Below are 14,195 nucleotides of genomic sequence, written 5' to 3'. Positions count from 1 at the left end.
TCCAGAAAATGTTGGAAGTGCCCTTTTTTCCAACGTCATGAATGAAAAAAATGGGTTTTCATGTTTGATATATCTGATGACTTTATGTCTTAATTTGATCCTCTGTAGCACACAAAAGGCTGATGAAGTGTTTGAGTCAGTGTGCGGTCGGGAGGCTGATTTGTTAGGAGAAACCAAACGTATTCTTTTTATTTGTGCAGTAAAGCCACTGATTCCAGACTGTGTCACTGTATATTTGACACGTCACACTGGCGTGAAGCAGCCTCTGTGCAGCAGCCATAATGCATTCTTACATGCCAACACATCATGTGTTCAGCACACGAAGGAGTTAATGACAAAACAAGAAACATCAACATGTCTGTGTATTAATTAGCAGTCACCCCGCTCCATATGACTAAGGACCGGGGCTTGTCCTGGTCCGTCAACACTGCAAGTTCGGACTGCAGCCAAGAACCTCAAGGTCACTGCTGTCTCATCAATTTCACGGCTGAAGCAGATGGCTGTGTCTTTGAGTCGTTCCTCCAGAGAGCCTGCGAGGCTCGGTATAGCAGGCGAGCACAGACCTTGGGTGCAGACAGAGGCGCTAATAGCAAAAGGAAATGTGCCGGACTCGCAGCAGGCGAGAGCCAGACTTATTTCAGATTTGCCCAGTGTGGTCCAGGAGGTCCAGTTCTTGTTAAAATCAATTTCTTTCCTGAGAGTTGGAGGTGAGCACAGAGTCGTGAGTTCAGGGTTCGTCAGGCCACCGTGAGCACTGGCTTGTTTCCAGCCGCTGAGCTGGAAGGAGAAGCTAATGCCTCAGGAGTGAGAACAAAGCACGGCAGGAGCAGCTCAACACGCAGGATGGCACTCAAGATTAGTCTGTGCAACTTCCTGATTAGGTCTATGGCCTTTGGAGTTGTTGTAGTTAAGATGATAATACCAGCGTTTGTTTTTAAGGGTTTTTCTTAAGCGGCAAAAGCGACAATGTTCTTGCTGCTCAGAGTGTAATGAGACTAAATTATGGTAAGAGTGCTGCAACACTTGAAACAAAATGGAGAAAGGCGGTTATTGTGCAGATGAGGGTAATGTACCATTTATTTGAGACAGGGAGACTGTGATGCGAAGGCCTGTTTTCCGGGGAGGCTTGCATCTGTTCCTGTGTCTGTAACGGACGGGGATGCATCACACTTGTGAAAACACTTTGCTGAAGCACAAAGAAATGGCATCAGAACAGGAACTGACAAAACAAAATGTGTTGTGTGAAGGACTTATCTGTCTCTGTGGAGGGTGTTTTCATGTTATACAAGAATGAATGGCAGCGTCGCAGTCCTGGCAGCTCCAACAGCGTTTACACCAGCACACGTTTCTCATCACTGCCAACGTTTTCTAATTCTTTCTTTCTACGTCTGCAATGGTTGCTACAGTGTGCTGATTGTAGCTGTGGCGCATTATGGATGGTTCAGGTGAGGCAACTCTGAGGTGAGGATCAGGGACTATGGGCTGCACAGCCATCCACCACCACCCCTCTCTCCACTTCCCATCCTGAAAGACATACTTGTTCCTGGGTCAGCAGTGGATGCAAAGTGCAGAATTGTTCAATAGGAATGTAATTGCTATGGATGCAGAGCCGTATAATGACGTATGAAGTGTGTTATCTGATGCCCGTAGCTCTCCCCAGACTCTCCACACAGACTAAAGAGGAAGTCAAGATACAGTGAGTGTCCGTGCCAGAGACAGCTAAGCCAGACTTCATCAAGAAGAGAACTGTTTTTCAGCTTCTTTCTAGACTCTCCCTTAATAAAAGCCATTACATTTACATTTAAAATGTGATCTGGTGCTTCGATCCAGTCAACAACATCCAGAGCCAAGCTGTAATAAACAGACGATATAATAACAAACGTCTTTTAACGACATTCGTGATCTCTTGTTTAGCATATCTAACAGGGACAGACAGGAGATGGGATCAGTAGCAGAGTGAGTCCCGGTGTCTGTTCATTGTGATCCTCTCAAACGGCACTCCAAGCCTTTTGTTCTCAGGTCTTGACCCTCAGTCCAAGTGGATGCTTTGCATCAGGATGTAAATTCCTGCTGGAGATAGCAAAGCCCAAAGGGAGCAGCACAAAGACAATCAAGGGAATTGCTAATAATTTATTTCAGTGCCTTTTATCTCAGGCTCTTGTTCTTGGCGTTCACCTCTTGTTCCCTCTGTTGTCAAACACTTCTGTCTTTGGTTCATTCAAGGGCACATTGAGCTGCTCTTTCATTGGCCTGGAAGAGGCCTCAAATACGAAGCAATGTCTATTGAATTATCCGAATCTTAGACGTTCCACAGTTCACATCAAAGGCTTAGCAACAGCCGATAGCTGGGATCTATTATGTGCAATTACCACCAATTGCTCGAGTTTCATTAAAAGATTTCTGCTTGACATTTGTTTCATTAATCACTTTTCTTTCTCTCTCTGTCACCACCGACAACAGGGGCCACCAAAGACATGGGCAAGATGCTTGGTGGGGAGGAGGAGAAGGATCCCGATGCTCAGAAAAAAGAGGAAGAAAGGCAAGAAGCGCTGAGGCAACAGGAGGAGGAGAGGAAGGCCAAATATGCAAAAATGGAAGCAGAGAGAGAAAACATCCGGCAGGGCATCAGGGATAAGGTAAGAAAAAAAATACACCGAGCAATGATAACAAGTGACGAAAGGGAAGATTGTTGTTTGCAGGAATGTTCACTCCCTTGTTGACTCCCCGGAGGCGCAGCCTACATTTCCATAAGAAAAGTTGGAGCTGATCACTTCTTCTGTGTTAGCTGTTGCACGACCTCCACATCAGCACACGCATGAGCTCCTGCAGCCGGACAGATTCAGCACAGTGAGCTCTGCGTGACTTTCTCAAACCGACAAGCATTTCCACTTCCAGTCCCGGCTGGCCAGGTGTGCAGAGGTGTGAAAGAAAGCAGGATTTCAACTTTCTTTCTCTCTTTTTTCACACGGTGATGTCTGTCACTTCTCGTGTGAAAAACCGAGCATTACGCCACGGGAGACTTTCTGAAAGTCTGCATTCGTCTGATTGATCGCGTTCAGCCCGTCCTGCTTTTTGCTCTTCTGAGTGTGACTGCACCAACGCCTGAATGTTGTCTGCATTACTTTTTTAATCAATGACTATACCGTTATATCAAACATCTCTGGAAAACATTCATTTGAATATCCACTCTTTCAACAAAAGCAGAATTTCACCCAAATTACAAGAAGACATAGACGTATTTGTTTTATCCTGTCATGCGGATGGATGGTTTACATTTCTTCCAGCTCCACAAAATAATGGTGATGAATTAAATTACAGTTTCGCAAAGAAGCTAAACAGCAGCGTGTCTTTCTGGAGACAATGTCTTACTGTTGATATAAGATAGTTGCATATGAACTTACCAGGCAGGAGACTGTGTTTCTTCTGCTCGATGCTAAATACTTAAAAATTTGGACCCCAGTTTAGCTCTCTTATATACTTAGTTTGCTTTAAATGATTACAGACTGGACAGGTTTGTAAATCCAGGTGAGCTGTCGGCATGTTTTCATGTCTTACTGACCCTTTTCTTGTCTCGACAAGACTCATCTTTGAAAAATTCATGCTTAATTCATAGGTAATAAAATGTTAATTGATGGTATCAGAGCGTCTGCAGCTTGCAGTCAAATACTCCTCTTGACATTGCTAATGTTTCACTGAATATTTGACTTGAGCACTCTTTGAGGGCTCTCAAGCAGCGGTTAAAACTTTTCCATGCGCAGCCCTTGTAAAGCTATCTTTGGAGTTTGAGGATCAGCTCTGCACTCCACTGCATCCCAGCAATTCTTTGGTTTTGGAACAACTGTGAGAGAATAGAGTGGAGGGAGCGATATGACAGCATGTCTTTGGAAAGTGTTTGATTATAGCGAGTGGAGAGGGGCTGAGTAAGCGTGACTGCCTTCACTTCAACTGACACAGGCCTTTGTTACTGTGGAACAAGCCTGAGAGCGAGAGAGGGAGAGCGACTAAGACGGATTGCAAGGGAGCGAAACGGAGGAGCACGGAGGGAAAGCAGAGAGCAAACAAGGGAGCAGAAGGAGACGCAGAGGAGATATCCATGAAGCAATCACACCAATGTTATTTTCTGTCTGGAAGGAAGGGAGAAGCATTTTGGTGCTGAACTAAGACGCATGACTTCTCAATTTTTATGCAAAAGTGCCGCCAACATTCAGCTAACCAGGCTGCTTTGTTTGTCTAAATTCTGAGAAGCAACTATTTTGCAGTAGTTCATAGAAGATTTGGAGAAACACAATGCCTCCTGGAATACTTAACAGTGTGCAGTCAATATTAAGCCAACGAACTGGATTTAAGTAAAGAAAAGCTAATGATCACGATGAGTGACGTAAGTGTCTGTAGCATGCGAACATTCGCTTTGAAATTGAGCAGCATGTGTACGTATGTAGTTGTCGTATAAATAGAAAGATAGAAGCAGTCATGTCATGGGAATTGGGTTAACTGGTCTGCAGTTATCCAGGAATTAGACAGACCCTCTCGTCTCTCTTTCACTGATCATTTAATTTGCTGCAGCTTCCTGCTGATCGATTGTTGCCCCACATTGACTTAATGCTATAGCAACATTTTTTTTCCATTGGAGCACCTTGTTAGCCGACAGGGGATGAAGAACTTAGAGGAGAGGGAGCCCGAGGGTCTCACTGGCTGCAGGATGAATCCTTCAAATCTACTGTTGAGTCAAATATTGGACCAGAATACAAGCAACTGTCAAACCAGCTGCTATTATTTGTCGATCTGCTTTGGCTTTGAAAGTCCTCCATTGTAAACATTCATCTCTTTATCATTTACAAATCATGTTAAGTCTTCAGGCCATCACTAACATCTTAGAGAGCGTCTCCTTGTTTCTTTGGAGGAATTTCGTAAAAACAATGGTTTGATCGTGACAGAACACATTATTGAGTAATGCCAAAAAAAAGTGTGTTTGCATACTGTCTGACTTTGTTGTTCCCTCACCAACACTAGCGCTCCAGTCTAAAAACACAAAGTCATCCTGCCCTCCATGCACATCTTCACCGAGGAAATGCACACTAGTAGTTGTCCTTTAAGATATTTACTGGTCCAGAATTACCTTAACGGGCACCTGGGAGTGCAGCAAAGAGGTCATGGAGGAGTCTGGCTCATTTTCCGCATCTCTGCCTCAAGATCAACCATCATTCAGCCTGTTGACCTTCCTGTGCTCTGCAACCTTTTCCTTGCACTGCAACTGTATTGATTTTGCTTAAGGGCCACACACACAAAATGTAGTTAAGGTAACAAAGATCCAGAAAGAGACTGGTTTTGATATTATCTTGAAACTGGAATTCATATCATCCTGTGCCTCCAGCTGCTCAGATTAATAAAGCTTCAAGTTCAATTAGGAAGCAGCATTTAAACTGGAGCATTAGTGATGAATTGTCTGAGCTTGTCCAGACTTGTTTCAAGTTGTTGTCATTGTGAAAAAAGCTTTTATCATCAAAATATCCGTTTTGGAGCTTTTCCAAATGTTGTGTTTCAGCAGGATTTGGACTCAACAGCAGACAGGGAGAAAGGGTAAAGTAGGAATTTATTGAATGGATAATAAAGGGAGACTCCAGGTATGGAGGAAACTAGTAGCTGGGGAACTCTGGGAATAGCTGGTGAGGCACGAGGTACTGAGTTAGAGAGCAGCTCAGGGATACGCTGGAGCTCACAGAGCTCAGGTGGTGGTCGAGGAACAGGTGAAACTAGGTGGTGACAGTTGTGGACTGGAGGCAAGACGCTGCCTTGATTTTCCCATGACTGTCTTTGTAATTATACCACTAAGCAGCAGAAACAATCGAGTCCTCTGCAGTCCACAGTCTTTAAGCTGTGCTTGATTGTGATGAGTCCCAGCTGTGCTGAAGCCAGCTCCCAAAACACCCGGAGAACCACGCCCACCCTCCGCCAAAAAGAAAGCACAGGAAACAAAGCCCCACACCTCTCCACAGTGCGGTTTTACCAGAGCTTTCAACTGTATCTCATGGTTTTCATCACTGTATTTTTTATTTTGTATTGCAGAGAGATTACTGAGTTTCAATCAAGGTGCTGGTGAAACAGATTTCCCAGCGGCTGTTGTTCCCTCTAATGTTTTAAATAGTGATGTTGTGCTCTTTCTCCTCTAAGCACACTCTTGATTTAATAGAAGTCTGTTGGGGCCCAGGGGTTTGTAAGCTAATCGTTAGCATTGTCCATTATGCCTACTGAGATCCTGTAATTGGTACATATAATATCCAGGAAGGTCAATTTAGACAAAGCAGCAGTTTAAACTCCCCGGTACTTTCACGAACACGAGCAAAAGCATGAAAACCCAAATTCTGTTCAGATCTAACTTCACATCTAATTGCAGAAATGGTAACTGCTGTTCACGAACTCAGACAGCTGCAGCACACTGTGCTTAAACTTCACCAGGAAGCAGCCTGAAGCTAATTCATGCAAATGAAGAAATGTGACTTACTTTGCAAGAGCAGTAATCATTTTCAACCAATTTACCTCAAATGCATGAAATGATCATGTCACGCCTCACGCGCGTCTATCTTTAGAGTAAAAACTGCCACGTTCTGAAGTCCGCTGCAGTGCTCATCGGTTTCCCTGCTGATTTTGAAGTGAGGGCAGAAGTTGTTCCCACTTTTATTCTAAACATAGAAATCATATGGTGTTTTAGATACAAGGAAATCATAGTCATAGTGCTTCAAATCAACTTTTACAGTTTCTCATTGAATTGTGAAATAACTGCAACAGTTAGGGCCTGGGCAGAGGAACACTTCAGGGCAATAATGACACAGTCACGTGCTGGTTAAGTGCTTTCCGAAGGCAACTGGACTTGCTTTACTGACTGGTGGGCATTTATCCTCCTGCAGGATTGAGTCTGGTGACATGATGATGATGGTCGGGTGGGTCAGTGACTCGTATTTGACCCCAATGACTCCCAAGTGTGAGCAGTCCTGCAGGAGGATAAATGCCTGGGACTCCCCACCAGTCAGTTAGAACTGAAGACGTCTCTTGGATGAGAGGCCTTGAGGGGTGAGAGGTCTTCTAGAACCTCGAGTCCAGCTGCCTCTGGAAAGCACTTAGCACCACCATGACCTGGACGAATGAGTCTTCACAGACACTGGTTGAATACATGTTAAGGGGGCATTTTCTCAGTTGGAGCAAAACCAGAGCTCATTACTGGACTGTAATTTGTAATTTACTGTCGGTAAGGTCTGTGCAAAGTGCTTAAAGGAAGAGTTCATCACATTTTGGGAAATCCACTTATTTGCTTTCTTCTAATAAACTGCCTCCCAGCTCCAGTTTCATGCCCAGTGGACAGAAATGAGAGTGGTCTCAATAATCTTGTGCTTATTCATGAGTCAGTCAAACTCCAGACCAACCCTTAAATAAATCCCATCTGGACGGGGATTAAACTCGCTGCCTGTTTGTCTTGTCTCCGTCCTGTGCAGTACGGCATCAAGAAGAAGGAGGAGAAGGAAGCCGAGGCAGCGGCTGCTATGGAGCAGGCCTCCGAGGGCAGCCTCACCCGTCCGAAGAAGGCGGTTCCCACCGGCTGCGGCGACGAGGAGGAAGAGGAGAGCATCGTGGATACGGTCATGAAATTCATCCCGACCCCGCTCATGGATATGTTCAATAAAAAGTAACAGTGTTTTGGGTGAAATATGATTAACTTCTTACAGCATTCATATAACCAAGACTAATGCCGTACCTTTCTTCACCCCCACACCCCACCCGCCCACCCCTTCAACCCAACTTCTAAGTGTTCCTGGAATTGAGCAACGTGCCATGACTTTGCCCTCGAGTTAATCTGATCTCTGATGGTGGTACGTACTTTTTCATGTCTCATACAGAGCATCTCTCTCGATAACCTGTAATTATAACTCTATCCGAAAAGTACGTCACACCTCCACAGATCTCTACTTCGAGGCAAATCTTATGCCACGTTTTCAAAATGTCACGCACTTAGACGTCACCCATCATCCACCCTTTTTGTTTGTAAATAGCCTCGGGTTATACAAAAGAGAACTATATAAGAGTGAAATGTGACATATAACAAGATGACTAAGAGTAAAAGCCATATTTTTAACGTTTAAGAAATTATCCAAATCATATCAAAATTTGATTGAATTTTCCTGTTATGTTCTTGCTAATATTTGATACATACAGTGTATATAAATAATTGCATTTTTATTAGTTCTCCGTTGTGAGGATTCACCCCATGAAGTGTCCCTCATGTTGGCATCGGTTTATTGTGAGTGTGTAATATGAGCACTGGTAGAGTCAAAACAACACCTGTAAACCCAGAAAGTGAAGGAATTCATTGGAAATCAGACATTTGTTTGGTTTTGTTTCCTTTTTTTGAGCATGCAGTAAACTTTTGTGAAGTGAAGAACACATATGGAAACCATTTTATTTGTTATGATGAAGCAAAATACATTGATATTTGAGGCAATAACTGGTTTTCCATTTTTATTTAAGCGACATCTCACCCACCATGTACAGCAGGCGATAATTGACTTTGTGTCTAAAGCGTTCTTCCATGGGGAAAACTCTAAATGTTCGGCATCCATGAAGTTTGTCTCGAAGCAGTCAATTGAAATTCTTACTGTAAATTCACGTTTGTGGTTTGAACGTTCAGTTTTTGCGTGTCGCTCGCTCTGCTTTTGCAGTACGACGTGCACATTTTAGACCAGGCTAGTTCATTTAGATTTCTGTTGACATTTTCATCATTTTTTTTAATATATATATAAAAAAAGAAGAATCTTCACAAACACAACTATGTTGTGAACACACTATATGTGAACAGACAGTGACAATAGTGCAATATATTGTTCGAAATGAAGTTGTCCTGTGTCCGTTGGTTTAACTGATGGGAGTGAAGTCCCAAATCAGCAATAACAGACAATCTTCATTGTTGTGTGTGTAGACTTACTCCTTAATGTGTTAGTCGATGTTAAAGGCACAGATGTGTCCGCATAGTGACAGTGAAGACATATTTGATTCAAAAAGAGAAAAGGGGGAAGGTGGGACGATTTGTTCTGTGTCGTGAAAAACGTTCAGTCATATGTCGCAGGATGACGAGCACAACCGGGATCAAACCACAAAGCAAACGGCAGGTTTTCAAAGGCAGACATCGACAGTTCAGATGAAATAATGAGGGACTTTTTAAAAAGCTCCACGACCGCACCACACAAAACCTTTCCCTGCTCCCAGAGTCCGGTCTGTCCTGCCGCTCAATGTAATGGCACAAATTTAAAGGGATAGAATTAAATGTTTCTCCATATGCCTTTTCTTTAATTTCTCCTTCATTCCACAGTGTCTTGTTAAAACATTCCAGATATTTCAGACATTCCACCAGATTTGTGCTGGTAACACTAGATATTATACTTACAGTAGTCCTCAGTCGATGCCTTTGTTAGCCTACAAGTACATCACAATGAATCGATTTGATGATGTTGTAACCCGACAGTAGACGCAGAGTGAATCGAATATACGTGAAGATTCAGAGTGGTTTTAGCTGCCATGTACAGAGAAAAAAATCCCTCCTGAAGCTGAAGGGAAAGCCTAAATGTGCTGTTAGCAGAGATCAGTTAAATCTTGTGATAAAATTTTGTTAGAAAATGTTTTTGTGATTCACATGCGCGCAGTAGCTGTAGGCGTGAAAAGGTTCTTGAAACCTGCTTTTTTTGTCACACGGCCACCGTTTCTATTAAGCTCGCTAAACATGAAATGAAACTAATTCTGAACTTGTGCATTCCTGTGGCATAGACGAGGGAAATGTACCTTTTATCGGCGCTTTGTGAGCTCTGTGATCATGTTGAATATATTAAAAAAAAAAAATCATCGGGCGCATTGTGGTAAGGTCAACTGTAGAGCATATTTATCGAACTTTCTGTGATTTTACTGTACTTGTAAACTGCCTTTGCCAGCCTCCATTCAAACAGTGTGTTAGCATTTAGTTAGCAACCAATGTTTACAGTAACAATCATGCATCAACAACTCAAACCCATCATCAGAGCAGTTATCCAATCAAACCAAAGAATAGTGCTGGTAGTTGTAGACTTAGACAAGAAGTTTCATTCCATTGATTTACTGCATGTCTGATTTATTTTGAAATTCTCAGGTATTCTTGCTTTAAGTTTTAATAGAAGTTTAAACCATAACTAGCCTTCTCTTAGCATAATTAGCCTTCTCTGCTAAAAAAGAAACAGTTTCTTTGCCAGGGGCCTAGCAAACCTACACTTAATGATGAATCACATATATCTTGTTTGGCCCACAAATATTCCAGAAAGCTACAATTACTGCCCAGTCAACCCATGCGTACGACTTTCCCAGCAACAAAACCTTAGCAAACGTCATAGTGTGTGTAGTTCTTCAGGCTACCAGTGAGTCTTTTCCAAACTGGCGTGCTCTGAAATCAGATCAGCATGTCATCCATCAACGCCATCATAACCTCATTCATCATCATCTTGTCAATGCCGATTGATTGCGCTCTAAATGGCTTATAGACCACTGCCCAAACAAACTGCCCAAGTCATGCGTAATCAATATTTAGCCGTCCAGTAGACTTCAGCGTTCGCTTGGAAGTCGCTCATTTGTGCCGCTCATACAGCCATTGATATTATAAAGAAACTGCCTGAAGTTATTCCACGTTAAAAATACTCCTTTGATGTGACTTGAATGTAACTGTCTGATGTTTCTCTCTCCTTGCATCTGTCTTTCTCTGTTCTGTACGTGTTGAGAAGATGCTTACTCTCGTGCGGTATTTTCTTTTTTTTTCTCGTCTGTAGCCGGTCCTGTTTCCGTCCTCTGGTGGTTGGTATTTTGAAAAAAACACAAAAACAACAACAAAAAAACGTTAATTTGGTGTATTCTTTTGTACTGCGAAATCTTCTCACCCTTCTCCCTCCTTCTCTCCCTCCCTCTCTATCTCCCTATTTGTTGACAAAATGTATGCATGCTTATGGTGTGCGATGTAGGCAAGGTCGTTGATAAAATCGTTTTGTGTCTCCTCTGTGTTCGAAGCTCCACCTGTTAGCCTCACTGCATGCCATTTTAGACAGATATTTCAGTCTGTAACTTTCCTGCAAAAATGGAATCACCGCACACTCTGAGAATAAAGTGATTTCATATAATTTTTCATCGTCTTGTGTTTCTGCATTCAAACAGTCCTGCGGCAGGCCTTTGGCGACTGCTCCTGTGTAAAATTAATAAGAGTACATGGAAGCAGTGGCAGTGACGTACAGTGTATATCAGGTTTGGGAGGCAGCGTCATGCCTGACTTGTGAGACTGAGACTAGACCTGCAGTCATGGTTCATATCCCATTGCATGGCATTCGTCTAGGAAGTAAATGTGCAAAGACCTTCAATGTATATCACATGTTACTGTTTCTGTCAGTCAACCCTGTTTTTCATCTCAACATGGCTGTTATGCATTTTTTTACGATTTATTTTTTCTCGAAGGAATTTCAACATCTCTTCAATAAAAGCGAAAAGGGCTGTAAACAGAATGCGCTGTGTTGTTCAAATCGTGATTGGAGGGCTTCTCGAAAACCCCGCAGGGACATCAAAACAATGCAAATAGCATCTCTCTCTTAGCAGTGTGTTTGTCATAAGTGGCTCTGTGATATCGGCTTCAGCAAACCTTTTACATCAAAAAATTTCACAGAAAAGATAATGGAGGGACGCCGAGAAAGGATTAGGGCTGGCAACGACTTCAGAGTTGGGTTTCACTCCAGCACAAAAAAGGGAGGCCGGCATTAAAACGAAATTAATTGATTATGATGCTTTGACATTTTCGGCTTATTGCTCGCCTGAGTTTTTGTTTGGATTTTAAATGAGGTTCTTTCAAAAGGTTGCTGGCATCACCTTTCAGCAGACACAGTGCAACGCTTGTCATTTTATTTACCTTCCACTCATATATCAGGAAATTTCTTTTTAAAGGTTAGCTGTCATGCCATGTCTTACGGCAGTGCAGCTGTGTTTTTACAAAAGAGGCACTACTTGTTTTTTTTAATGAATAATTGAACACATTCATTTATTTAGTGGTTCAGTTAGTGCATAAATAAGTATTTTCTTTCACTTGAGACATCAGACAACTTGGTGGTGCGCTATCATGCCTCAGTAGGCACATGTGGTTTGCAGAGCAGGGGGTAACAGAATCTTTCTCACTGTCTGTTGCAACAGATGTTGAGTGATTTATGCTCTGCCAGCTCCTCATAGAGATAACCCCAGCCCAGAGACAGGCTATGCTGCTATTCTAGAGGCAATAGCAGCAGTATTAAGTTTAACTGTAAAGTACAATCTCCTTGTTTTCCCTAAATGAAAAGCCATAAATCTCCCGATGTTAGTTCTAGGCTACTATTGGGCAACACGAGGTGTCCCACAACAGCAAATGAAGCTATAAACAAGACCTCAAGTTAAAGACATCACACTTACAGCCATTCTGGCCTGCTAGGAAACACGCTGCAGCTCCACGACTTAAATGCCCATTCACCGGTTTTTGAACGTTCAGCGCTAACACTTGTTGAATTGATTATTGCTTTAGGATACGTGCATAGCAGCTTCAGTTTAATGAAGATACGGTTATGCTATGAAACTAAAATCGCTTGGTTAAGGTGGGAAAAGCCTTTCTTTGCCATGGAAACAGACCAAACTGATCAGCCTATCAACCAAAATGTGGTGAATCAGCTGGAATTCACCCAAAATTTTGCTGGTGTTCCAGTCTATCCGCGGGTCATTATATTCACACAGCCATTCCTGTCGTTGAGCTCCATAATGGCACCAGACCCAGTTGCTCAGTTTGTGACAGAGCTGCAGAGCCTCTGCGGGTCGCGCTGTGCAGCTGCTTTTCCGCCACTTCAGGCTGTTGAGCACAGATGAGGGTCTTGGCTCCTCCTTGGCAATAAAAGTCCACAAGTCTCCCTGCAGGAAATGGAGGTATAAATCAATTCCATTAGTATTCATGCTCTGAGGTAGCCTTTTCAGACCGAGCTGCCTTTGTGCTCTCTCAGCAGCGCTCGGGCTGCAGGGGAGCCACGGCTCTATTGGTGTCCTGTAGACATGCAACAGTCAATGTCAATTAACTGCTCTCCACTGGGCACTGGACCCATAAACCAGCTAGTGTGCACAGACTGGAACTGGAATCTGGAGGAAGGATTTTTTTTTTCTCAAGGGTGGATGGAGATATTTTCCTTCATGAGAACATGGACAGAGCTCCTGTTATCAGGGACCATCTGGCTGTTTTGATTCCTGATATGTCACATGGTAATTTGGTAAAGACCTGCTGTGTCACACTCTCAGAATGGACGACAGAGACCCTAAAGATGCAGAAACGATTACTGATGACATATTGATCGCGATGCTGATCTGACGTCTGATTAAAATGTTTTCCAGAAATAATCCCATCGATTGACCTAAAAGCCATTTAATTGCGGCTAAATGAGTAACGCTGCTTTAAAACATTTCTGAACAGACCGAACATCGATCAGACGCTGCTTTGCATCACAGTGCAAAGCTACAGAATGGGAAGCAAAAGATATGCAGCCTGTGTGGAGCCTGAAGAAATGCACGAGTGATTTGAGAGGAAGAAGCAAATGTTATGAATCATAGCACTCCGGCCTCAAACTGAGTAAGTACAGGCTGTTATCTAGATTACAGTATTTAGTTGGATTTTGGCCATCTATGTTAAAATAGCTGCACTCAATCCACTCACCAAGCACAATGTTGAGGCTGCATGTGTCTGCAAACCCCTGGATAACAGTCAGAGGCCTTAACAATTGCAAATGGCTTAGTGTGGTGTTTTCTAATGAACTATTACTGCATGGAAACTACAATATCACTCAGCAGTCACTGTGGCCGCAATGCAAATTGCAGGATAATGATAAATGTTAATCACAGTGTAATTCAGAAAACAGACTCTAGAGAGATCGAGAAAGTTTGCCACTGTAAGCTAACAAAAATGACAAAGTGTTTTGAAATGAGCAGATGTCTGTATTATTGCCAATGATCTGAACATTTCTTCCCCTGCAGACGTGCTTTAAGCTTCCAGTGCTTTAACCAAACATTGACATCATTTTGTCAATGAGATCGTATCTGTTTGAAGGGAAGCGCTGACTCTGCGAAACCTGTACAACTAAAGCTTTTTTTTAACTTCAGGC

At 42.8% G+C, this 14,195-nt stretch overlaps 1 protein-coding gene across 3 annotated transcripts in view; it reads left to right on the top strand.

Annotated features, from left to right (window-relative positions):
• The window catches only part of LOC139331029 (complexin-2-like), a 52,671-nt gene extending 41,500 nt beyond the window's left edge, over window positions 1-11,171 (top strand). For all 3 annotated transcript variants that reach the window (XM_070962274.1, XM_070962275.1, XM_070962273.1), the window contains exons 3-4: window positions 2,461-2,636; window positions 7,485-11,171. In XM_070962274.1, the coding sequence (XP_070818375.1) occupies window positions 2,461-2,636; window positions 7,485-7,679 (371 nt within the window). In that variant the 3' untranslated portion in view covers window positions 7,680-11,171. The remainder of the gene's footprint in view (window positions 1-2,460; window positions 2,637-7,484) is intronic.
• The last annotated feature ends 3,024 nt before the right edge of the window (window positions 11,172-14,195 follow it).

The sequence above is a fragment of the Chaetodon trifascialis genome, chromosome 5 (genome assembly GCF_039877785.1).
Source record: "Chaetodon trifascialis isolate fChaTrf1 chromosome 5, fChaTrf1.hap1, whole genome shotgun sequence".
Lineage (NCBI taxonomy): Eukaryota > Metazoa > Chordata > Actinopteri > Chaetodontiformes > Chaetodontidae > Chaetodon > Chaetodon trifascialis.
This window is presented reverse-complemented; position numbering and strand designations above follow the sequence as displayed.